At 42.3% G+C, this 23,950-nt stretch overlaps 1 protein-coding gene across 1 annotated transcript in view; it reads left to right on the top strand.

Moving 5' to 3' along the window:
• The first annotated feature begins 3,765 nt into the window (after positions 1 to 3,765).
• clmna (calmin a) overlaps positions 3,766 to 23,950 on the top strand; it is a 39,534-nt gene continuing 19,349 nt past the window's right edge. The window contains exon 1 of the mRNA XM_029494629.1: positions 3,766 to 4,108. Within this exon, the coding sequence (XP_029350489.1) occupies positions 4,024 to 4,108 (85 nt within the window). The 5' untranslated portion in view covers positions 3,766 to 4,023. The remainder of the gene's footprint in view (positions 4,109 to 23,950) is intronic.

Below are 23,950 nucleotides of genomic sequence, written 5' to 3'. Positions count from 1 at the left end.
TATCATTGTCAACTGAGAGATGTGGGTGAGCATTACTGATTTTCAAATGCATCTGTTCTGTAAAAACCCAGAAGATCTTTAAATTAACTTTAGGTGCTACAACCAAACAAGTTAGCAGTTCTGCTTGGCAGTGTTTAGTGTTGCAGTTCAGTGTAGCCATGAGCGATACCTGTATGGTTCTGGTGTCATTTTAAAAAATATAAGAAAATGAATTCTCTTGGGCAGCAGGGCAGCATTATGGTTAGTGCTTTTGCCCCACAATAAGAAGGTTGCAGGTTTGATTCCTGTCCTGGGGCTTTTCTGTGTGGAGTTTGCATGTTCTCTAAATTGTCCAAAGGTCTGAGTGAGTGTGAGTGGATGTTGGTCTCTCTCTCTGCCTGTCGGACTTGTGATGGACTGGCGACTTGTCCAGGGTGTACCCCACCCTCAGCCAGAGTGAGCTGGGATTGGCTCCAGCACCCCCTCCGACCCAGAAATGGATGAATGAATGAATTCTGCTGACTGAAAGCTTGGCTTGATATATCACGTGTACAATATTTTTGTAAAAGTCATGAGTTTCTATAGAAAATGTTACTAAGAAAAGATAGAATTGATGAAAGTAGAGTAATCGAGTAAGGGTACTTTGCTACAATTTTCAATCCTGTATGCGAGGGAGCCTTTTTTAGCTTATTGTCAGTCAGTCCTTGTAGCATGACAGTAGGCTGGAAGATAACAGTCTGAAGGGTGTAAACATGCTTCACTAATAGGATCTTCATTTCCTGTGGTGACAGTGTGCAGAGGCCAGAAACAGCTTCGCTCTGGACTCAGTGACTCCAGCACTTTTTCATTTAGTGTGAAGCCGTTGTTAAAGCACAAATAAAATGACGGGAAACTCTAAATCTTGCAGAAAATAACAACAAGGGATTAGGAGTCCTTGTTTAACTAGAGAAACATACAAAGTTTGAATCTCATACCGATTTAACCTGAACAGACTTGGTGTTGCTTTGGCCAGAGCTGCTTCAAAGCAGATTGAGCATGCAGCTGTTGCTGTGGTTGCCCAGTATTTTGGATGGAGGCACAAGTGAAGGACAGGGGATCTAACAGTCCTGAGGAAATCAGCCATGAGAGACGTTTAGATGGATTTATGACGCGTCCTGAGACAGTGTGACTGTTTTCAGATGCCTGCTTATTTACAGAACTGTAGAGTCCTTAATTTAAACAGTGTCAGATGTCACTCTGCCATCACTCCTGAAACAGACCCAAACAAAATCAAATGTGATTAAAACATGAAATAAAGATGAAAGACAGTGCATGATTTCAGAGACTTCAGTAAATAATAAGTACAAAGGAGAGTGCCAAACAAGCATTAAGTGAGCTGTCCAAAATCCACATTGTACTGGACCCTCTTCTAGACCTCTAGTCACACACTAAGTCTCTTGGAAACCAAAGGCATGCTGTCCAGAAAAGACCCAGTGCTGGGCAGGATGAAACAGGTCACCCAGGATGAAACGCCTCCCATCTTAGCTGGTATAGTGTGTAACATTAAGGCCTCGTCCCAGTTGCATTGAATGGGGTTTGAATCCGACCTGGGGGGCCTTTGCTGCAGGTCATCCATAAAAAGGAGTTAAATACCAACTAATTCTTTAATGTTGCTTGATTGGATTGTGCCCCCCGCCTCCTCCCTCACCTGTGCGCACCGGGCATCAACATATCACCCACGCAGATGGGTGAAGAAAATATCGAAGTCTCAGAGTCCTGCTCTGAGTGTGAGAGTGTGTCGGCACATAAATAGAACTCCTGATACTCTGCTGAGTATCTGGGGCAGATACATGCATATGGGACTAAGCCCCATCAGCTACTGTGTGTGTTCATGCTTCTGAAGGAATCACAGCCATCCAGGACATTCAACACAAGTCTGGAGCTCAGGTTCATTCACCATCAAGGTCATTAAAGTTTTTATGTCCTGTCCTCTTTGCAGACATAGACTCTGTCACACAGAACCAGATGGAGGCCCTGTTGTGTGTGTGTGTGTGTGTGTGTGTGCTTCTAGTTGTCTGACCTAAAGAACCAAACAATCCAGACCCCGACCCAGACCCTGTCCAAAATGAGCCATAAAATCTACTTGGTTTAGACCAGGTGAGGGTTTTATCAAAATAATTCCTTTCTTTAAGAAATTGCAAAATTTTTCTGTTGCTATTCTGTTGGCATTAACAGCTACTTCCTTGTTACACTATAAGGAATTCTCCAGGTTTGGCTTCATTCCTTTACCATTCATGAGCCAATTGTACTTGTGCAGCCAAACATTCACACTGTTTGCTTAGTGTTACCTTTAATACTTCTATTGCTACAGTTTAAATGTACATCTTTTGTTAAAAATCAATGAAATTTTTAGGAAATACAAATCGAATTTAGTCACCAACCAAGGCCTGGTGGGAAATCCTGATCTAACTATAAACTCACTTTCTGTCACATTTTTGATACCTTGCAGTTGTAGGTGGTTTTTTTGTTTGTTTGTTACCAGGAGGAGGGATAGAACAGTATAAGATACATTAACTGCATTCAGAGCACACATTACAGTATTCTCCAGCTCATTATTGTTGCTAGATTGTATATTTTTTTATTTTCATAAACAATTAACCAGGCAAAGAACAAACATATATTTTTAACTTGATGTTCATTTTTATGTTATTTTAATATCTGTATGTTTGTTGTCACCACAGCAACTCAGCTCTGTGACTTGGATAGTATATTTGGCAACAGTTTTTAGCAGATGCCCTTCCTGTTGCAATCCTCCCCATTTATCCAGGCCTGGGACATGCAGAAGCCTACGACTGGTTTGAACCTGCGGCCTCGGCATGGAGAGCATGCACTCTACCACTGAGCTACCTCCTCCGACATTGTTCTATATGTATTAGTACTTCAGAGTATGTGCTGACACACTTGGACAATAAAGGGGATTCTGATATTGATATGTAGCTGGAGGTTCATTTATGCCGGACTATACTTTTCATAAAAACAGCAGAACGGAGCCCGGCAAAATTAGACCCCCAGCCCAACATACACCTGGGGCTGTGGCCCAAGTCAGGCCCATACATCCCAACATCTGCAATTGAGTCCAGCTGTTATCATCAGGTATAGTCTGGACAACTGGGAAATCTTCTGTGAGTGGATCAGAATTCATCCAGATGTGAATGCTATGTTTGGGCCAGAGTCGAGCCTTGGTCCTGCTCATATCCTGGGCCAGGAGAGAACAGGAATGTTGCTCAAGAATGACAAATCTATTTTCCTCTCTGAGACAGGAGAGCAGATTTTGCACTCCATGTTTGGCTTCTGTGTTAAAAACAAACAAAAAAACAAACAAAAAAAAAAAAAAACATTTCGGTATCAAATAAATGCAATTGATGAATATTCCTTCATTAGAAATCAATTGGCTAAATATTTTCTATAATATTCAAATCACAATATTATGATTTCATATTAACAATAGCTTATTAATAAAGAAAATAAAACAATAGAAACAAACACAGGAGGTCACAGTAGATTGTAATCTTTATGTAATCCAGAGAATAAATTCAGATACATGGGAAAATGTTGACTGGTAGAGTGTGTGCAGTTTTTTTCCTGTTTTTACTAATGTTGTTTTTGTGAGCGTGCGCGTGTGTGTGTGTGTGTGTGTGTGTGTGAGAGAGAGAGAGCGGGAGAGAGAGGTGGGCGGGCACTGGATCAGCTCCATCCCACCTCGGAAATACCAACCAGGTGCCTCGGCTTTTCCTCCCCAGCTCTCCTCTTATCTCTCCCGGCTTTGCACTCACAGCTCCGCCGCTGCAACGGGACGAAACCCGCAGTAAATACCAGTAATGTTCGGGCAGTAACCAACAGCCCCCCCTGCCCCCACCCACCCACCTTCAGTCTCACCCTTGCATGGCTTCCAGCCGGCCGGCAGGACAATAGCCTGCCCGCCTGCCTGCCCGCTGCAGCAGCAGCAGCAGCCGCCGCCTCCTCTCCTGCTCCTGCCCGGGACCCTGCAGCTGCCTCCGGCTCCAGATGGCCGGACACGGGTGGGCGGACTGGTTCGAGCGGGAGGAGTTTATCGGACAGATCAGCGACATCCGAGTGCAGAACCTGCAAGGTAGGAGCATCCCGACTACCCGTGTTCGGGGGGCTGCGGGGCTCCCGTGGCCTGGCCACGCATGCACCACCACTCTGCGCCGCCGCACACTTTGGCAAAAAAAGAAGCATGTCGGGTTTTGGGAACTTTTGATGGGGTTTTGTTTCGTCCGAGTTTCCGCAGAAATCCACATCCCGGTCGGAAGCCGGAGGGGGATTCACTGTGACCAGATCAGACCACATGAAGGTCTGATGTCTGCGGAGGGAACTCGCCTTTTTTAAGACAGGAGCTGAAAGTTTCTATGGACGCTCAACTGCAAGCACACAAACTGAGTCTGTGCACAAGCTGATATCATCCAGAACAGAAAACCAGGCAGTGATTGAGCAGTGGAGTGGAGGAAAGTGAATGAAAGACCGCTGCTCCTTTGTTTTCCAGAACACTGAAATGAAACCATTCATGCTCAGCCTTCAGTCTCTTTTCTGAGTCCGGCTGATCCAGGAGCTTCTGGCAGTGTTATCACATATCGTTGTGTGTATGCTTGTACAGGTGTGGGCCACATTATTGTGTTAGCTTTTTTACTTGCAGCAAAACGAAAGACTCACTGTCATTGCCAGACTAACTTTAGTGAGAACATCCCCATCAAACATAAACATTGCACTGATGAATATGAATATTGGTGCCAGAATAGAAAAATGGCCAGCTGTAGCATGGCAACACTGACATCTATGCTGCAGCTCATGTCGCTGGATGTTATCCAGGAGGGAACCATCTCGAAAGGAAAGTTTTTCATTCTCTGCCTCAAAGTTCAGTGAGTTGTCTTCTGTTGCTCATTTCTTGTGTGTACTTCTACTCCAGTCCCCACAGAGGGGGTGTCCCCCCGGCTGGCTCAGTTGCAGTGTATTTGTCAGGGATCCAGCCTGCTGGTGATGAACGGTGTTTCTGTAGTAGTTTCAGGTGGAACTCCTGCTCCTGGGGGAAGTGAAGTTGTTTCTTTTTATTTGTCCTACTCAAAGTTTCTGCCTTGTAAGGGAATGTTTTCCTTGCTACTGTCACAAAGTGGTTGTTCATATGGGGAATTATTTGGTCTCTAAATAATATTACAAAGCTGTGTGAGGGTTTTCATGAATAATTGGCTGCTTATCGACTGAGATTTTTATTTACAATGTGATCGGGCAGTCATGGTGAACTTTTGTAGGTGCTCCTGTAAATGTGTTACTGGCTTAGCACGTGCTGCTTTTGATTATGTTTGTGTGCTTCTGTCATTTTGGGGCTGAAGCTCTCAGAGCTGTGTTACCGCAGGAGAATGGGAGTTTATTCGTTGTGCTGTGTGTAGACTGATGAAATTTGGAGGCAGAGCAGATAACATGTAATGGATGAATAAACACACAGACTGACTGATGTAAGTGGACTGACTCAACCTCTGAACCAGCTTTTATGAAAAACTAAAGGCTGATCATGCAATAACTTTAGAAACTCATGTTGTGATTTAGCATTACACAAATAAAAATTTACTTAACTTCTGCTCCACTGGATTCATCCCTGTTTGACTTCCTGTCTGAAGATCAGGTTGCTGCTCAAGTTGGTTTAACTTGGCCCAAAACCCTTTAAATTCACTGTTGCTGCTGTTGTTGATAATGAGATTGGAGAAGGAAAGGATTGCTGTCTTTCACCAAAATAAAAGCCCATAAGAGCACCCTGAGCCCAGAAAAGCAAATGACCTCCCCCATTACAACACAGGAGGGGTGATTTTTTTTTTTTCTTGTTAAATTTGGAAACACATCCATGAAAACCTCTGATGTTCTCAAGGTTTACTGCCTGGCAGAACAGAGTTTACAATTCTATCAATCAATCCATCCATGTAACAGGTTAAGCAAGCCAGAACAAGCTTCCCTTTCTCCCAACAACATTTCCAAGGCCAGATTAGATATGCTGTCCAGCAGGTTCTCGGTCTACCATGGTGTCTTCTACCAATTTGAGGTTCCAGGCAAATCATCTCTAATGGAAAGCATCCAGGAATTACCCTGACCACATCCCAACCACCTGCACTGGTCCCTCGACTCAAAGGAACAGGGACTCTACTTTGAGCCTCCCCCTTCAAAGTACAGCAGTCTAGTTAAAAGACAGTATTATGGTACACACTGTAGGACTACGGTAGAGCAGCCAACCGCCTGCCTATACAGGCCAATTTTTAAGTTACATCTAGTTGAAGGTAGAACTCCTCCAAATGCCCCGGTGTCCCTGGGAAGTGGCTTTTGATAAGTGCAGTGTTATTTCAGATTCACACCTCTCTGCTCTGCTTCTTGAACTGCAGTGAACCTGTAGATCATGTGGGGATATCTAATACACTGTAAGAATGGCCAATTTGCCAAATGAGGCTTTACAGAGATTACTGGAACATACCAACAATTGCTCTTTAAAGTGGAAGTAATTGATTTAATGAGAGCGGTAAGAAAGACAGCTTTGTTCAGCTCCAACTCATTGCATCACAGATCCCAGAACAGGCAAGCATGGACAGATCCTGACCAAACCATCCAGACCATGTCTCACTGCTGTATTGGCAGAGAATAAAGGAATAATAATGTGACAGCCTACCTGCCACAGGTCATGATAATGCTCATACCTATCAACAAAAGTCATTTTTAATGGGAGAAAAATATTTTCACATGGTGAAAAGTGCAATATTAGGCGAGATACTTTCTTTCTTCTGTAATTTGAGCAAAACTGAAACTGCAACTGCTTTTTTTTTTTTTTGCTTTTGCATGAATCTCAATGGTTTCTGGGCCTTATGGAAAGCCACATTATAATGTTGACTAGGAGCCAGAAAAGAAAAGATAAAAATGCCAAATTATGCTTCAGACATTCCTTGTAATTTGCTAGCAAAAATTGAATCCAGCAGCTGAAGTCACTCATGATGTTCTTTGCACAGCCTAAACCAAATGTTTGGAAAGTTCATCACCTTTCATCTTTTCTCCTGCTCATCCCAAACCAGCTCCATGGGGTTCAGATCTGGAGACTGTGCTGGTCTAATCACATGGAGCCATTTTGTGCAGACAGAGGGTTTGTCTGTCATCAACCTGCAAGAAATAACTTTCACTACTTTATTTACTTGTGCTGCTGCGTTGACACGGGAAAGTATCAGACCATTCCTTTAAGGACCACAGATGAGAACATTCTGGACTTGCACTTCTGTGTCCAGGGACTCATTCATTAGTGCATCACAGTATGAGAGGGGGCATAAGGCTGAATGATTGAATCCAGTTTTGTGGTACAAACCTAGAAGTGACTCTGAAGGCAGCAGTGACCAATCAGAAGGGCTGCTGCATTCGTAGATGTCATTACCACTAGAGAATTGTGGGTCACATTGCACACTGAGGTCTTGAAGTATCACATATTCCTACGGGATGCACTGGATTGGACCAAGGCGCTGTGTCATGCTCCCAAGGAGAATCCACCACTCTTCAGCCCAAGGGTTAGGGTTAGGGTCTGTGTGTCTGCTGGTCCTCCGTACACATTAGCATCAGGCCTTTGGTGCCTCTTCCCATTAACTCAGCTTTTCCTGTGAACCTGGAATTCTTCCAACCCCTTGCCAAGATTCAGATGTTTACTGTCTGCTGTCCGCATTGTCCAGGACACTCAAAGATGAGTCTGAGCTGCCTGACGAGTGGCCACGATTCTTTGCAAGAAGAGCTTGGAAATAAAGGCCCGGAAGCTGTTACATAACATACGACCAGACAAGAAAGGAGGGTGAGCTGTTCCCTCTGTAGCACAGAGCTGGAGTCCCTCAACATTCCCACATCCCACACAGCTCTCTCTCTCACACACAGACACACAAACACATACAACCACCCACCTCTTAGTGATGCAGGTTTCTCTCTGAGTGCAGTTAAGATAAATGGCGTGAGCTTGAGCATAGCAATGGTAATAGCCGTTTTCAAAAAGCTGCTATGTCACTGTAGGAAACTGTACTCCTTTTGGTTAATGGATATTACTGTCATATAATTGCTCTGATGACATCATCCAAATTATGTCAGATTTTACTTGTAGACTTCAAATTTCTAACAGAAAGACGACGTTAGAAATGAGGAGATACATTTTGAAGCATTATGGGAAATTAAGGGTTTTCCCTCTGCTGCTTCATGAAATTAAAAAACCGGACCCTGTTTGTCTCTTTAAACTCATCCTTTATGGGGAAAATGAAATATCTGATAATATGGAAGCAGAGGAAGATAAGATGGGAAAATCACTCCTCACAAAAGTAGATTAGATAGAAGGGGAACTGACCGAAATTGTACAGGATGAACCTGAAACTGTGTGGGACTGGATTCTGTTTTTCCGTGCTGAGCCGCTGGCTTCCCGCTTCGGTTTGAAGCATGAAGTAATATTTGTTGTTTAAGCCGATAAAAGTTTCTATTTACAGACTGTTCGGCCTCTGATGTAAGGCAAAGCTCCTCTAATCTGTGAAAAGTCAGGTGTTCATTTCTGACAGCAGCTCAGACTGTCCTGTTCTTGACCTATTCCACTCAATATGATGTCCAACATCTGCAGGCTTATCCAGGTGTTTTCATCGGCACAGTATCCTCCCCGCGTGGCTGTTTCAGCAGGAGGATTTATTTGATTTGAGCTTACTGTGGATTATGCTGGCTACACAATGTGTTTTACCATCTTGACACCTGCTTTTTCAACCTTCTAGAATATGTTACTTCGGTACCAGTGGGTTTAAGATGCTACAACACTGAGTCACACACAACAACCACACTAGGTGATTTATTGGACTTGGAGGTTCAGAAAATATTCAGATCCCTTAACTTATTGACCACCATTCTGCAACCCGCTTTCTCAGTGTGTGGTCTAAAGGTCAATGGCTTCAACGCTCCATTTCTTACACTGTGAGAGTCACCCCATTTTTCATATTAATTCTATGAAGAGGTTCTGATGAGGCCCTTTTGCCAGCAGTCACAGCATCAAGCCCCCTGAGGCTCTGAACACCTCAGTTTGGAAAGCCCATATCAGTGCTCCTGCCAGATCCTGTCTGGCTCCATCACAGTGAGCAGAAAGTGTCTGCTACTGATGGTAAACTGATGGTATAAATGGTGCTGGGGAGTTTGGCTTGGTAGAGACGTGTCCTTAAGACTCCTCAGTGCTGTCTGTCTTGGTGGAGATAAAAGGTGAACGTGGCCCCACTTTCAGGTCTCCTGAGTTCTGGTTCATGTTTTCTTTAAACATCAGTTTGTATCTGGCTTCATTTATCCCTCCATTGAGTTTGGCCAGTCTCCTTGTCCCTGTTTCTGAGAAACACGACTGTCAGGACCAAAACCAGCAGATTCAGCTGATGTGTTTGGAGCTCTGCCCATAAGATTCAGTTTTTGTCTCATCAGACAAGACCTTCTTGTTCCTCCTACTCTCAAACTCTATACATGCTGTCACTCAGACTCTAGGTATCTCAGTCTGGGCCATTGTTCAAGGCCTGGTTTGATCCAGACCTGCTGAGATGGGCATCCTTCCAACAGATTGTCCATTTATGCAGAGGACTCCTGAAGTTCTTCACCACTTCCCAGACAATGACTCTTCTTAGTTTGATGGAATCCAGGAGTCCTGGTTCCAGCCTACTGCAGTTTCATAGTTTTTGAGGCCACTGTTCTCTTGGGAAGTGTTAGAGCTTCATAAATAGACATAGGTCATAGCCCTGATCGATGCCTTTGACACAGTTGGACTCTGAAGATCTTATGGAAGCTTGCTGGAAGTTCTAATCCAGGCCAGGTTAACGAAAGCAAACAGGATGCAGCTTATCATAGACATGGATTTTTAATCAATTAGAAAAACTTTCCTAGAAACAGACTGATGGACAAGAATTTTACGAATTTACAAAGAACCTACACCAAGCAGACTATAGACAAAGCAGATTTATCTATATCTGTGCAAAAGTTCAGAATCTAAAAGTGTCTATGAGAAATGTGTTTTTGCAGTCAATTAATCTGAGCGGCACTAGATATAAATGTGCACAACAGACCTATATTGGACCGCAAAGTATGCCAAATGAATCATATGATGATTATATTGGCAAATATTGCAATAGGCGATTTTTAGTGTTTCATTATATTTTCATTTGGGAAAAAAATCACAGTGAAGTAATTTCACTTTGTTGGGTCTTGTACTACACAAACATATTCCCTTATGTCTGTAGGCCGGAGCGTCCCAGTAGCACCACAGCACTTAGGGTGCAAACAATACACAACAATGCTGTGGTACATTATAGCTTTTTCTGAGAAATAGCTGCTGCTGAGTTTTGAATATCTCAATATCAATAGAGTTCCGTTGGCTCTGGGCAGAGCCCAGAATCATTTTTGTTATTATTAGCATTTCTTCTTCTTATCATTATTCCTCTTATGTCAAAAGTTTGATTCACCACCTGTCCTTGGAACGTGCAGCTTGGTCTTAATCTGTGTGCTATGTATTTTCTCTACTGTATACGCATTTTTGGTGGCATAAACGGTGAAAAAAAATGAATCGGTGTTCATTATGTTTGTGTATTTGTGTGTAATTTCAGCCTTTTTCAATCTGTACTACTTCCCCATAATTACAGCTACAGAGTCCATTCAAAGTTTAGAATGTTGACAAAAGTCTTGTCTATTGATTACTTTCATTCATTTCATATTTTTTACACTTTTGGGGCAGGAAATGTTCAAGGATCATGTTTGATTATTAAAAATTATCAGTTCATAGTGAGTGTTTATTGGACAGAATGTTCAGGGATAGAGTGGTGTGTAGTTTGGCTACAGTGGAGAGCTGAGGTGTAAATTATCAGAAAAAATGTTAATAAATCAGCTTCACGGGCACATCGTTTCAGCTAGATTCACTATTTTTTCCAAAGTAGTAGAGATTCTTGTGCTGTTTCAGACAATGTCTACTGTTCAAAAGAACAGCAGAATCGCTTTTTTTACATCACTGTCTTGTCCAGATTTCAGGCTCTAGAAACACTATAAACTATACACTGTTTTAGGAACTTGTTGCAGCGGTCACCGTCTGCTCGGTTCTCTGTTAGGAGTTTTGTCATAAGTCACCTCAGTTTGAAGGCTTCACAGAGCTAAATTCTCTCCACCTCTGCTTCCAGGGCTTTGTCCCTGCAACCCTGGAGTTACAGGTGACAGCTGCAGGTGTGTTTGTGTGTGTGGGTGTGTGTGTTCCTCAGGTGCAGACTCCTCTGATATGAGAGCAGTTGATCAGCTGGCACAGACACACAGACAGACATGTACAGACATACACAAAATACACACACATGCAATGAAAGATACATAAGTCACACACACAGAAAGACACAAACAAGGTTAAAGTCAATGTTGTTCACTTTTTTCATACATTAGTCTTGGACAGACAGAGCCTTCCCTCCCTCGGCAACAACCTCCCCCCGAGGCACTGTCAAAATTTCTGGGAGAAAATTTTCTACTATACATAATGCTGCACTCCAGATAGAGTTTGAGACACAAATATAACTCATTCCTAACATAACCATCACACCCCTGTGGCCTGACATCACCTACAGCAATAACTTAAAGTGTGTGTGTTTGTGAGGAGTGTATGAAGGTGTTTGCAGTCACCACCTGTCACTGTGTGCGTGTTCAGTCCTGCATGTGGTGGAGTCATATCAGGAAGAGTTTACACAGGCTGAGCACAGAGGCTCCTCCTGCTGCGCTCTATTGACTGTGCAACAGAGGCTCTGCTCCTCACACTGGACACTGAACAATGGTCCTTTCTCTGTGATGTACCCCTCCTCCCAACTGGATCTTCTCCTCCACGCTCACTTGTTTCCTGCAGCAAAACCTGCACCGACTGTTTGGTCTCTTCAGACTACAGCCCACAGTAGGAGCTGCATTGCTCAAAAGATTCCACAGCATTTATCCTTCTCCCAGAGTACAGGCAAATCCAGCAGTGTGGGCACTCTGCACTGCAGCTCTGGTCCCAGGCCCTGTATTCACAGAACATCCTAATAATAAAAGAAACCCCCACCTGACTCACTCACGCCTCCACACTTAGAGCATATCAGTGCTCAGGCTATATTCCCACAGAAGTTGGACCAGCTGAGTCACTCGGAGCTGCTCACAATTACAGATGTGCTGCAGGAAATGGGTGTCACTGTGGCAGTGTGGTGGAAAAACATAAAAAATATTTATTGGTAAGAGCATCACCAACTGAAATAAGTGCATGGATAAAGAGGATCTCGTGGCAGTTTCCTGGTGTGTCTGTCAAAGGATGACGTTTTTTCTCTGAGGAGCTGTGAAATCTATCACTTAGGAGATGTCACGAGGTAGAAATCACCACAGTTGAACAAAGGTCTGAATGGATGAAAATACAATGAAACCAAGTAGGTTTGATGATTTTTGTTTTTCCTTCATGTTTCCCGATTTGACAACAGCAGCAGTAGTATGTTGCTTTGATGGTGCCAGACCAAAATGAAAGGAATAAGCACGGTAAAGCTTTCATCATCATCGTATCACAGCCGGTTTGACCCCAGCTCAACCCCCAGTTAACCCTGAGTGTTGGATGTTGTTTGGAGCATATACTTGAGTTCATGAGGCCTTTACTCCTGGCTGAAATGATTTTTTTTCAGGCATTTGCCTTTCTTACAGTCATACTGAGAGAGAGACAGGAGGATACACAGTATAGAACCTCTGCCTCCATTATTGATAATGATACGCTTAAATAAAATAGTTTATCTGCTGTAATGAAGTGTAATTGAATTGCTCCTCCTCTTCCAAAGCTGCTGGAAAACTAAAGTGGCTTATTGAACTTTCTGTACCAAATAGGGTAGATCTGAGAGCCTGAAAGGCATCCATGCTAACAGAGCATGTTTGTACCAGAAACTCGATATAATGCGATAAGACGGCACAGGGATGATTAATGGTAGAAATGTGGTTAGTCAGTCAGTCACTCCAGGTTGTACTGCAGCCCACCCTGTTATGGTTCAGCCAAAAATGGCTTGAGGCGGTGTTACAGAAAAGAAGCAAAATAGAAAGAATGGAGTGGAAGTAGAATTTAACATAGTCCTAGCCCAATTGAACTCTGTCTCCTGCATCTTGCTTGTCCTCCAGGCCTCTGGCACTGAAGATATAATGGCACAAGTGTCCAGTGACAACAACCTATTCAAAATTTAGATTAGGTGATATGCTTATTACATCATGGTATAGAAATAAGATGCCCCTCCCCCCCACCTCCTAAAAATCATGCAATTTTTTTTCCTACACTGTGGAAATCAGATGCAAAGAAGTGTTTTTGTTCCTTTCAAACTTTGCATGTGATATTCATTTGCATAGATAAAGCAGCTGTGGCTTCTCTCTGGTTTTGTTTTCATGTGATATGAGTCTCTCGGACATTCAGGTCCAGCTCCCTCAGAAGGGGATGGTCTCAACATCAGTAGTTATCACATTATCCATTCGTTTTTCAAAAGTGTGATACTCATCGTTCAGCCGACTCTGACTCGTACTGACAGGATTGGTTCCTGAGGTCTATGAAGTATGAAACCCTGCCTGCAGTTTAAGGTGGAAATCCACAGTCATGTTGTTGACTATTTCACTCAATCATGTCTGTCTTACATAAAATCATCAGGTTGATGTTAATAAGCTTTAGCACTTTGATCAAAGGCTCTTTTGGAAGATTTTATGCCAGTGAGTGATGGACTGGAGCTCAACTGTCAAGCACCTGGTGTGGGGGTGTTGGAGTGTGGGCTGATGATGAACTAGCAGATGATGGGTTAGGACCTGGTTTCTGTAGAGGCCGTCTCCTCTGTCTGTCCAAGAGACGTAAACTGAGACATGGTTTTCCTCTGTGCTGCAGCGACTGAATGTGCGTCCTGACACACCCATAAGCAATGAAATGTCCACAAACGATACAGAGGTAATTACAGCTGCCTGCAGCTGGACTGTCTGTAAGACGATGCAGAGTAGAGAGGACATTTGTGAAATTACATAACTGGAAGCTCTTATCTGCTTTCATCTGCTCCACAGTGCCACAGCAAGCAGTTCAATACAGAGGAAAACAAAGGGGGACACTGTATATCTAACAAACTCACCTTAATTATCTGTCAACATCAGGGAGAGCTGAGCAGAGCTGGAGAAGGTCCAAATCAAATATTCCAATAGCTGTAGGCTGAAGTATGAGTCAGAGTCAACAAAACCAGGACCATTTCATTATCAGGTATCCCAAAAGCTGGTTCCTGATCAGCTGCTTCAGGTAACTCTGGTTCTTTTCAGTCCAAGGTGTTAAAAATAAGTACCTTGAAAAAGTGCTTCATCTGATGTGAGAAGAAAGGTTTACCTTGTTAAGGTATATCACTATATTAAGGTAACCTTAATATAGTGATATCATAAAGATGTTATACAAGGTTAATATTTGCATTGGGACAGGTTCACAGGGAATGAATATAATTATATTATATACATTATATTAAATATATTAATATTTCAGTGATTGAGCGTCGAAATGAAAAAAGCAGCTCAGCTCAGTTTTTCCAGGTGTCTGATTGGTCCAAAGTTTGACTGCTGAAAGCTTTTGATTTTATATTTTGAGGTTATCTGGCAGAAGTTCAGCAACTGTTACTATTGTATGGGAATTTACCCTGATAACAGGGTAATTTGATTAATCATGGGTTCTAAGCGAGAGCTTCTCTGCAGAGGAAAAAGCAGGACCCCACCAAACAGAAGTGAATTCAAACTGAGCAGTGCACCTTTAAATTTCAATAATAGATGTTGAGGAGGCAGGTGCTTGGAGCATGTGGGCGTCTCTGTGTTTGTGGTTACAGTGCAGCCTCTTTAATATGTTGATGCCGTACAGCAATGACCAGTTGTGTGTTATGGCACTGTGCTTTGGAACAACCACATAATGCTGATGGAGGCAAACACTGCAGTGACCATAATTAAAACTTGCTGCCTCACAATGCTCCAACATTTTAATATCAATTTGCCCATGGGTGCTCAAATAGGAGCAAATGTATCTGCTATTTAAACATCCTAGTCCGATGGGTTAATTTAGCAAAGATTAGCAAATATTTCATTCTATCATGGTTGGACAGACAATAATGAGATCATTTGAATGATCTTAAAAGTAAAGCAGTAGAAGGTTAATAAGTTGAGTGTTTTCCAGAGTAATACATGATGATGACACAGCTAAGGATTATATAACTTAACTCATCCACATCACCATCTATGTGCCAAAGGTGTGTATGTCTGTGTGCGTGTGTCTGTGTGTAACATAAATGGGATACATATGGAAAATCTGTTAAATTGAATTTCCCTCTGTCATTGAGTTACAGCTACCATTCGTCATTTCAAGCAGTGAAAGTGACTTTCAGCAGTGGCAATGAATGAGCCAGTGCTTAAGAAAATTGAAAATTGAAAGATGGAACAGGATTGTTTGTGTTAGAGCATTTTTCATTCAGTGGCTGACCCCGTCTCATTCTTTCTTTATTTTAACACATTTACAAGTTGTTGTGTTGTTGCCCACTTGTTTAAGTGTATTCATGCACCTGCTGCAGCTTTGACTTACTAACTTTAAGAAGCATTTACCTTTTAACTGAAACTAACTGCCTGAAGTCTGGAAGATTGTCCTTTTGTAAAAACCAATCCCATTTCCTCTCTAAATATACCTCAGCTCTTTTTAAAAGGTCACCGGTTATATTGTGAGGTAAACTTGAACCTGTGGGTGATGTAATCTTGGGTCAGCTGGCCCTTTGTCTCCAGCCTGTGTTTGGTATGGAAGGCTGGATTTTATGAGGCGCACTGCCGGACTGGAGAAATGATCCAGAACTAACCCACGCACTGAAGCAGGACTGCTTTCAAAGGGTTAACAGCAGCGATGACAGAGAGCTGTATTCTTCAGCACAGTGTTTCTAAGAGACGAGCTCTCAGGTTGACCTGTGGTCTGCGGAGGCGTGCACAGTGCAGGTAGTAGCACCACAGAAAAACACCCACCCACCAAATGCTGCTTTTGAATTTTCCAGTGAATTGTTGCTGTTGCTGACTTTCCCCTGGCAGTCTAAAAAGAAGAGAACTGGTGAAAACGCTTTTTATTTTCTGAGCCAAACTCATCCCCCACTTTGACAACTCATTGCTTTGGTTTTTGATTACAAAACTGAAGTGGTTTGAGCTAAATCTTACCCAGGAGCCACTGGGAAGCTGCTGGTTTGCATAATCTGCTGGAATGTGGGGGATATTTGATTGAAGATACCATCAGGGTATTGTTGTGGCCCTGGGCATATTCAAGGGTACAACCTAACTTTCAACTATGGATTGTTGCCAGAACAGGTAACCAAAAAGTATTTGTAAGTTTTATAAAGTGATTTTTCTAGTTACCTAATTTGGCTTCAGGATCGGAGGAGCCAGAGAAATCCAGCTCTGATGATTAGGAACCATCTCCAATGATTTCATTGTGTATAATGTAACATTTCGCTGAAGAGGATGAAAGAGTTTTTGGACACACTGGACACAAACGTTTTCTAATCATTGAACCACTGGGTGGGTGTTTCCCATGGCATCTGATGAGTCACAGCTGAGAGCTGGTGTTGCTAGGAGATATGCTGTCATCTTATGTTGTTCAATCATTAGAGCAGCAGTTCTCAACGTTTTTTTCAGTGAAGTATCCCCTGTCAATAATCTTTTCAGCAGAGTACCACCTAAAGGTTATAGGGTACTCATCTAAAAAAAAAAAAAAAAAAAAGCTAAACCATTTTAAGGGCTTTTGAGTTGATTGCCATTTTTGACATATATTTTTTAAAAATCTCACATATGTCCTCAAGTACCTCCAGGGGTGCACGTACCCCCATTTGAGAACCACTACACTAGAGAACATCTGACTGTGCAGCATATGAACAAGGCATCTTTCTCCCCTTCATCAGCCATCGATGAGTGAAATACCTGGCCCTGACTTGGTCCAGCGTCTGCCCAGTTCCATATACAGCATGACTGCCACATGCTACCTCCACGTCTGGACCAGTTCTGGCGCACACAGACCAAATGTACCTTTAGCTTTAGCTCTTTATGCCCAACAGCCCCTGATTAAATACAAAATGTACTAGTCTTGTAATTCGAATCCCAGAGAAAAACTGAGTCAAGGAGACCATATGAATATGAATGCATTCTCACTACAAAAAATCCTGTCACCCACTCAGTAAGCACTAAAGACAAACAGCTAAGTGCAAATAAATGCAAGTTTCTTTCCCTTGATTTTCCTTTGATTTTTTTATATTTTTCATTACATTCATTCATTCGTTCATCTTCTAGTACTTGGTAGAAAGTGGGACCACTTGGTAGAAGATGAGTGGGACAACACTGGGACAACAGTGCTAACCACTGTTCCACTGTGCTGTGCTATTTACAAACAATAGTTTTAATTTCAGTTCCATGTGATATGGATTGGGAAGCACAGCGGTATAGTGGCTAGCGTTGTCGCCCCACAACAGGAAGGTTGTGGTTTCGGTTCCCGGCCTGGAGCCTTTCTGTGCGGAGTTTGCATGTTCTCAAAGAGGGAGAGAGGGTGACAGGGAGAGACAGAGAGCGAGAGAGAGAGAGAGAGAGAGAGAGAAGCTCAGTCCTTCCCCCAGCAGCCTAGGCCTATAGCAGCATACCTAAAGAGTAGAGGACTTTTTAACTGTACGCTCTGTCATACAGGAAAGTTTTAAGCCTGGTCTTGAAAGTTACTAAACACTGACTTTATATGCCATAAAACTGCAGGCACTTTGTCATAAGCCTGAGCGTTTAGCTGCTGCTTGATGAAAACCATTGTGGAAACTCAGTTACAGGATTTGATGGCTGATGAAAATCTGCATTGCATTCTCTCTTGTTGAGGTCATATCCATATTTGCTGTTGTTGATGATATGAAATCTCTCAAGCTAAATATTTATTGGAGTCCCTCTGTGCGTCCAGCATGCAGGTTGTATATAGACGCATCAAGGTTGCTTTTCCATTCCTCTGATACAAACCATGAAGGTGCACCATACTGACATCAGGATGGCTGATAAAGAAAGAAATACTGTGTTTGCATCCATCCAACTAGTTGTGCCCGCTGACCTCAGTTTGACATTCCTTATCACCAAATTTGAATGAATTTTCAATAAATTTGCCAATAATTAAATGTTCCTGAGATGAAAACACATCACATCATATATGCCCTAATACATTCCCTGCTTTATGGCCTATTTTCCTCTAGAACATAATTTAAAAAGCATCACTTACTAAAGAAGATTTGAAACAGCAAACAGTTTCATAAGCATCTTCGCATGGACTTTCATTTTTTTTTTTTCTCATTCATCATATTTCAGTATATGTCAGTTTATCCCAAAAATAGCCCTGAATGTAGACAACATTCGGTGGCGGTAGCATGCTGAGGCTGCAGTATGTGATCAGGGACAGCAACACAAGGAGAGACGTTTGCCTCCAGCCATTGACCAATGACTCCACAAACATGCTGACTCGATTACAGCGAGAGATCATGTTTCTGTTGTGCAGCTGTAAAGAGATGGTTCAGAGAAAGGAAGATTATGATTACATAGACATAACTGATACGCAGTGGACCGGCTCCCCCACCCCCCGAGAGTACACACTTCTCAGGTTAAAACTGAAAACATCTCCATGTGCAAGAAATGCAAGGGGCTGCACTGGTGTTGTGTTTTGTTTTTTTCTTTTTAAGTAGACAGGAAAATGAACAAAGAACCTGAGAGTCCAGTTTGACTAGGGCTCCAAATTACTGCACACTTGTCAATAATATCACAGACAATTTATTCTCTAATGTGCTGATTGCGAACTGCCAATTCACTGCTCAGCTTATAAGTGGACAATATAGCTGGAGTATCCACTTATATGTGCTTGCATGTGTTGCTTTAGTGGCAAGTGCACTTTTGGGTTCTACTGCAGCTGTGTTGCCATCACAGTCTTTTCTGCGACTGTACATCAAAATCAAACTGAGTGTGTTGATTAGCTGTGCTTTGTGTTAAAACCAAACAAAAATCCTTTTTCCAGACAGAAATCCAGGACAGTAGCTGTGACTTGATGTACAACCCATGCTTATTATCCAGCTCAGGCAAAAAACGGCATCTGTCTCTGCCTCTTGTGTTTAGTTTTCCCCTCGTGCTCCATAACTTATTAACTTTTTCTAACAGATAAGTCGGATCAGTAACCTCAGCTGCTCAGATGTTGATTGGTTCACAACTCGTCTCAAAGCATTTGTTGAAACTAACCACTAAAACACCTTCTGCTCACCTTTATTGGTTTATGGATGGAAGTGGACATGGTGTTAGTCATGTGACAGCAGCAGTGATCACTATGGTAATGATGACTTAAGGTCTATCCTAAAGACAAGGCAGAACGTTCATTATTGTTTTCAATGAGGTTTGAATACAGCTCATTGTGATTACATTTCAATGCTATTTTGAAAAAATTCCTTTACAGTCACATAGGTAATTTTACACTAATATGAACTCACAGCAGCACTGAAACTTAAAAAAAAAAAAAATGTATTGTGTATACGAGTTTGTGTAAGGGTACTGTGAGTGATTGATTAACTGACCGTCAGTGTTTTTGCCTCATCACTGCTCTGCTCTTTTATAAAGTGCAGGGCTTCTGGAGTCAGGTTATGTAATCCCGCTTTGTCAGACCAGCCATCTGTTGTTGACGTGTCACTCAGTCAGTCTGTCTGCTCTCCGCTTTGATTCTCGACAGCCACTAAGCAAACAGTTGGTGCAGATGCCCATGCTCCCCAGAAAAGGTGAGCGGACATGAACAATGGCTGCATTCCACTGGTTTCTCACATCATGTTTTATTGAAGCAATTTGTATAAAACCGATGTGTCAGTCAGCATCTTTGATTTCATTATGCTGTTTATTAGATTAGAAGTTTCTACCCCCGTGACCCGACCTTGGATAAGCTGATGAAGATGGATGCACAGATGTTTATTAGATTGCACCTGGCAGTGGTTGACACGTAATCAATCATAATTAATGGATTGGCTCAACTTAACTGTGGATCTCTGTATTGACAAGGTCTCAAATTTTTTTTTTTAGGTCCTTTTCCCAAAATTGGAAGAATTTGTTCACTAGGTTCATCATATGTCTGATTAAAAACATCATGTAAACGTTCAAATTTTTTAAGACCATCTTTAACTGGATCTCAATAAGTAAATGACATAAACAAAATGGAAAAAAAGAATCAGTATCGAAGTCAAAGATGTCAACCAATATTCAATGCGCCACATCTTGGTGGGACGGTAAATGCTGGTCTGATGTCCAAGAGTCTGAGTCTGAGATACGGGGCTGTATCTCTACAGTGGTCTAGATGTACAGAGGCCAGAGATCTTCAGGGGTCAGTGATACAGGTAAGAAGCAGAGAGACAGGCGTAGAGGCAGCCTCTGTGTGAACTCTGCTGTTATGTAATACCTCTGTATGCTGCTGCACTGCAGTTTGAAGGGAAGCCCCTGTAATAGCTACAACATGAATATTTCAATAAAGGAACATTATTTTTCACATGTACATTCAGAGACAAGCTGAACAGAAATACTCATTCTGGTTATGATATAAAATGGCACATACAGGCGGACGTCAAGCACACCACTGGACTGTCTCAGGGAATATCTTCCTCTCTGTGACAGTGCCTTCTCACACTGTGTTCAAAGTGAATGTGGGATTTTTCACAGGTGGTTCCAGATCATCTGCAGACATTTTCCTTCCTTAGTCGTCTTCGTGGCTCTAACTGCCAGCAACACAGAGTCAGTTCACCCCAGATAAATACAATGCAATGTAAAGGAGGTCCCATGTGGATTTATTAAGTAAAATCAGAAATAAAAAAAAATATTTTGATGAAATTCAGACTGATGCTCTGGCTCTTTAGTGGGTTAATTAGACCACAGATCCCATCCAATAAAAATTTTCTTATGGATAGTTAATTTAATAAAATTATTGTTTTGGTGAACCCATGGGAAGTGAAAGCTGGACAGTGTGGTCTGATCCAGCAGAAATTGCTAAAGAAGTTAATCCTAGTTCTGATAGAAAGGGGCAAGAACACACAGAGCATCACAGTTTTTTTCTGCAGTTACAGCCCAGTCAGGGAGTCAGTGGACACATAAGCATCAGAACTGGACCACAGAGCAATGGAAGGTTTTCTGTCATATCAGATGGATTATTGAATGTGTGTCCCTCTTACCTGGGGAAGATAGGTGCACACTGCTGGAGACAGTGTGATGCTTTGGACAATGTTCCACTGGAAACGTCCAATTCTGGACTTAAAGGATCTTCTGCTAACTTCACATTCAGTAAGTTATCAAGCGTGTAAGTGCTAACAAAGGCAATTCCATGTACACCATATCTGCAGTGATGTGTTATCCGCTTTCGCTCTGAGCCAAAGCTTGATTTGTAATGACCTTCATTAGACTCTCTAGCTGTTAATGAAAGTGTTTGCAGTAGCAGCAAACTGTTGGCTTGCGTGGGATCATGTGCCATTGAATCCTGTCCTGAAGTCTTGAACTGTGGGCAGTAAATGTGGCAGACCAATGGCTGGTGTAATGTTTACTTGGTGTGTAGTGGTTACCATGGTTGCTGTTGTGTTCAACTGGCACTTTGTCTGGTTTTTTGTGTTTATGAATGGTCCAGATTCTGCCTCTGCAGCAGAGAGCTAAGGCTCAGGTATCCCGGCCTTCACCTGCTCGCCCTGGCACACCAACCAGGATGGGATGGATTCTTTGTGTTTTCAGGGATGTTAAAAGAAAGGCTAAAAGAGCCACTGTGGATAAAAGCTATTGCTGTTTGCTTCCCACTGTTTCTCCTGAAATAGTCGACCAAGTTATAGGAAGAGATACTTGTCTCTGGTGAACATTAATCCTCCCTCTGATGGCGAAGTTGAGCCACAAAGCAAAGAGGCTGTTTCACCACAGACACCCATAAAAATCCTGTCAAGCTAATTGCCACGTAATTATATTTGCTTGCCTCAGTACCCGCCCTTCCACCCCTTTGCTGACAGAAATGCAGTTCTGGTTGCTCAGTTGGCCCTCTTGTGTTTGCATGGTAAGCAAATGAAACCAACCAGAGCTCTCAAAGTCAGAAGTCTTATCTTAGACAAACGAAACTCAGACATGAGTTAAAAACTTGTAGAAAATAATGCTACACTGATTGATAGAGGAAACTAGATTACTCTTTACTCTGCATTACAACTTCCTTGTTTTGTTTGGCCTCAAACAGGTAACGTGTGTTGAACTTGTTTTATGTTGGAAAGCTGCCTTCAACATAGCTGTGAAATGGAGAATGATGCTTCTGGTCTGACTGTTTAATGTGAGCACCTTGGAGCAATGCGGATTGTGAAACCCTGATGTGCATTGTGTTTGCATGCATGCTGGTGTTTTATGGGGTGGGGGGGTTGAGTCGGTAGGTGGGGTTTAAAGCCGGACACAAGTCTCACCGGTGAAAATAAAAAGCATCAAGAAGAAGGAGATAAACTGTCCAAACCCAGGTATACAAAGACTGGCATTTGCTACAAAAAAGTCTTCAACAAAACTCTGAATTAAATGTCCGATATCATCCAAAATAGATGTGCATGTTAGCTTTGATTATTAAGCAATTTTGACGAGAAAATAGTAAAGGTAAATGTGCACAGCCTGTATTTGGAAACTGTTTCTTAATGCCAGCCAGGACTTTGTGATGTTGCCAGCTCAGAGCTGATCTTTTGTTACCAAAACTCCAGATAAAAGCCTGAGAGAGGGTCCAATACAACTCAATGTTCATTATTTAAATGATGCTTACATTTACAGGAAAATGGACCATAAATAGGGGATTGATTGGGTTGTGGCCATTGTGTGACTGATTGGTTGGACTGGTTGTTGCAACGATGGGTTGACACCTGATTAGGACTCATGTTGCTGTTCTACGAAAAGGAACATTAAACAGTGATGCTGATTTTTTTTGCGTTACTGCAGTCATGATTATAGATTCATTACAAGTACAAGCCCTTTGGGTCTTTCTCCACGTGAGATTAGTATTCACATTGTAAGCACTGTGGGGAACCACACATGGATGCTTTTATAATAAAACAAGTTATTACCTTAAAAGAAGCCCATTATGTGCAGCAAAGGTGATGTCATCAGCTGATGTAATGTTCCCAGGTGCGTTATCCACCGCAGAGCTCTGAAGCAGGCGTTTCAGAGTGTTTGACGTTTTTATGACAGATGAGGTCACAGTGCCCGTACAAACTGGAGTACCTCAGTGTGTCTTTATGAATGGACCACAGTATAAACTCTGCTGATTTATTTTATGCAACTGGCAGCGTACTCACTCTGCCTGCCTGCTATCACCCTCACCCAAGCTGGGTTTTGTTCTATCTGACCCTGGTGGATAAGGGATATATGGCGGTTATATGATGGTATTTGATGGTACATTGTTAATTAGACGATTTCCATATTTTTACATAAATAACCATATTGATCCAGCCTTTTGTTTGGGTTATCAGTCACTAGACAGGAAGTACTTTTACTTTTGATATGATTTCTCTGAGGAGAAGAAGAAGTCTGCTTCCTAAATGTTTCTTCATGCGGAGAGAAGATTTGTGGGAATTTCCCCAACCTAATGAGCAGTGCAGCCTGTAGCTGCTGTAGGAGACTATTTATACTCTTGGCCAGTTTATAGGCAGATCCTGCACCTTGATTATTTAATCTGGGCTCTACAGTTCCATGTCATTTATTCAAAAACCCTTTTTCGCTTTTGAGCTTTGGTCTGTTGAAGCTTGTCTTAATGGCTTTTCCCTTTATTTTGATGGAGTGTTTGTTTCATCAGTGCTCCTGAGCATGGTTTTCATTTCTTCCTCCTCTTTCCTAAGGGCCTGTCTCAGACATCTTCCCCATGATC

This window comes from Echeneis naucrates, chromosome 22 (genome assembly GCF_900963305.1).
Source record: "Echeneis naucrates chromosome 22, fEcheNa1.1, whole genome shotgun sequence".
Classification (NCBI taxonomy): Eukaryota; Metazoa; Chordata; class Actinopteri; order Carangiformes; family Echeneidae; genus Echeneis; species Echeneis naucrates.
Note: the sequence above shows the minus strand (reverse complement) of the source record. Positions and strands in the feature narration are given on the sequence as shown.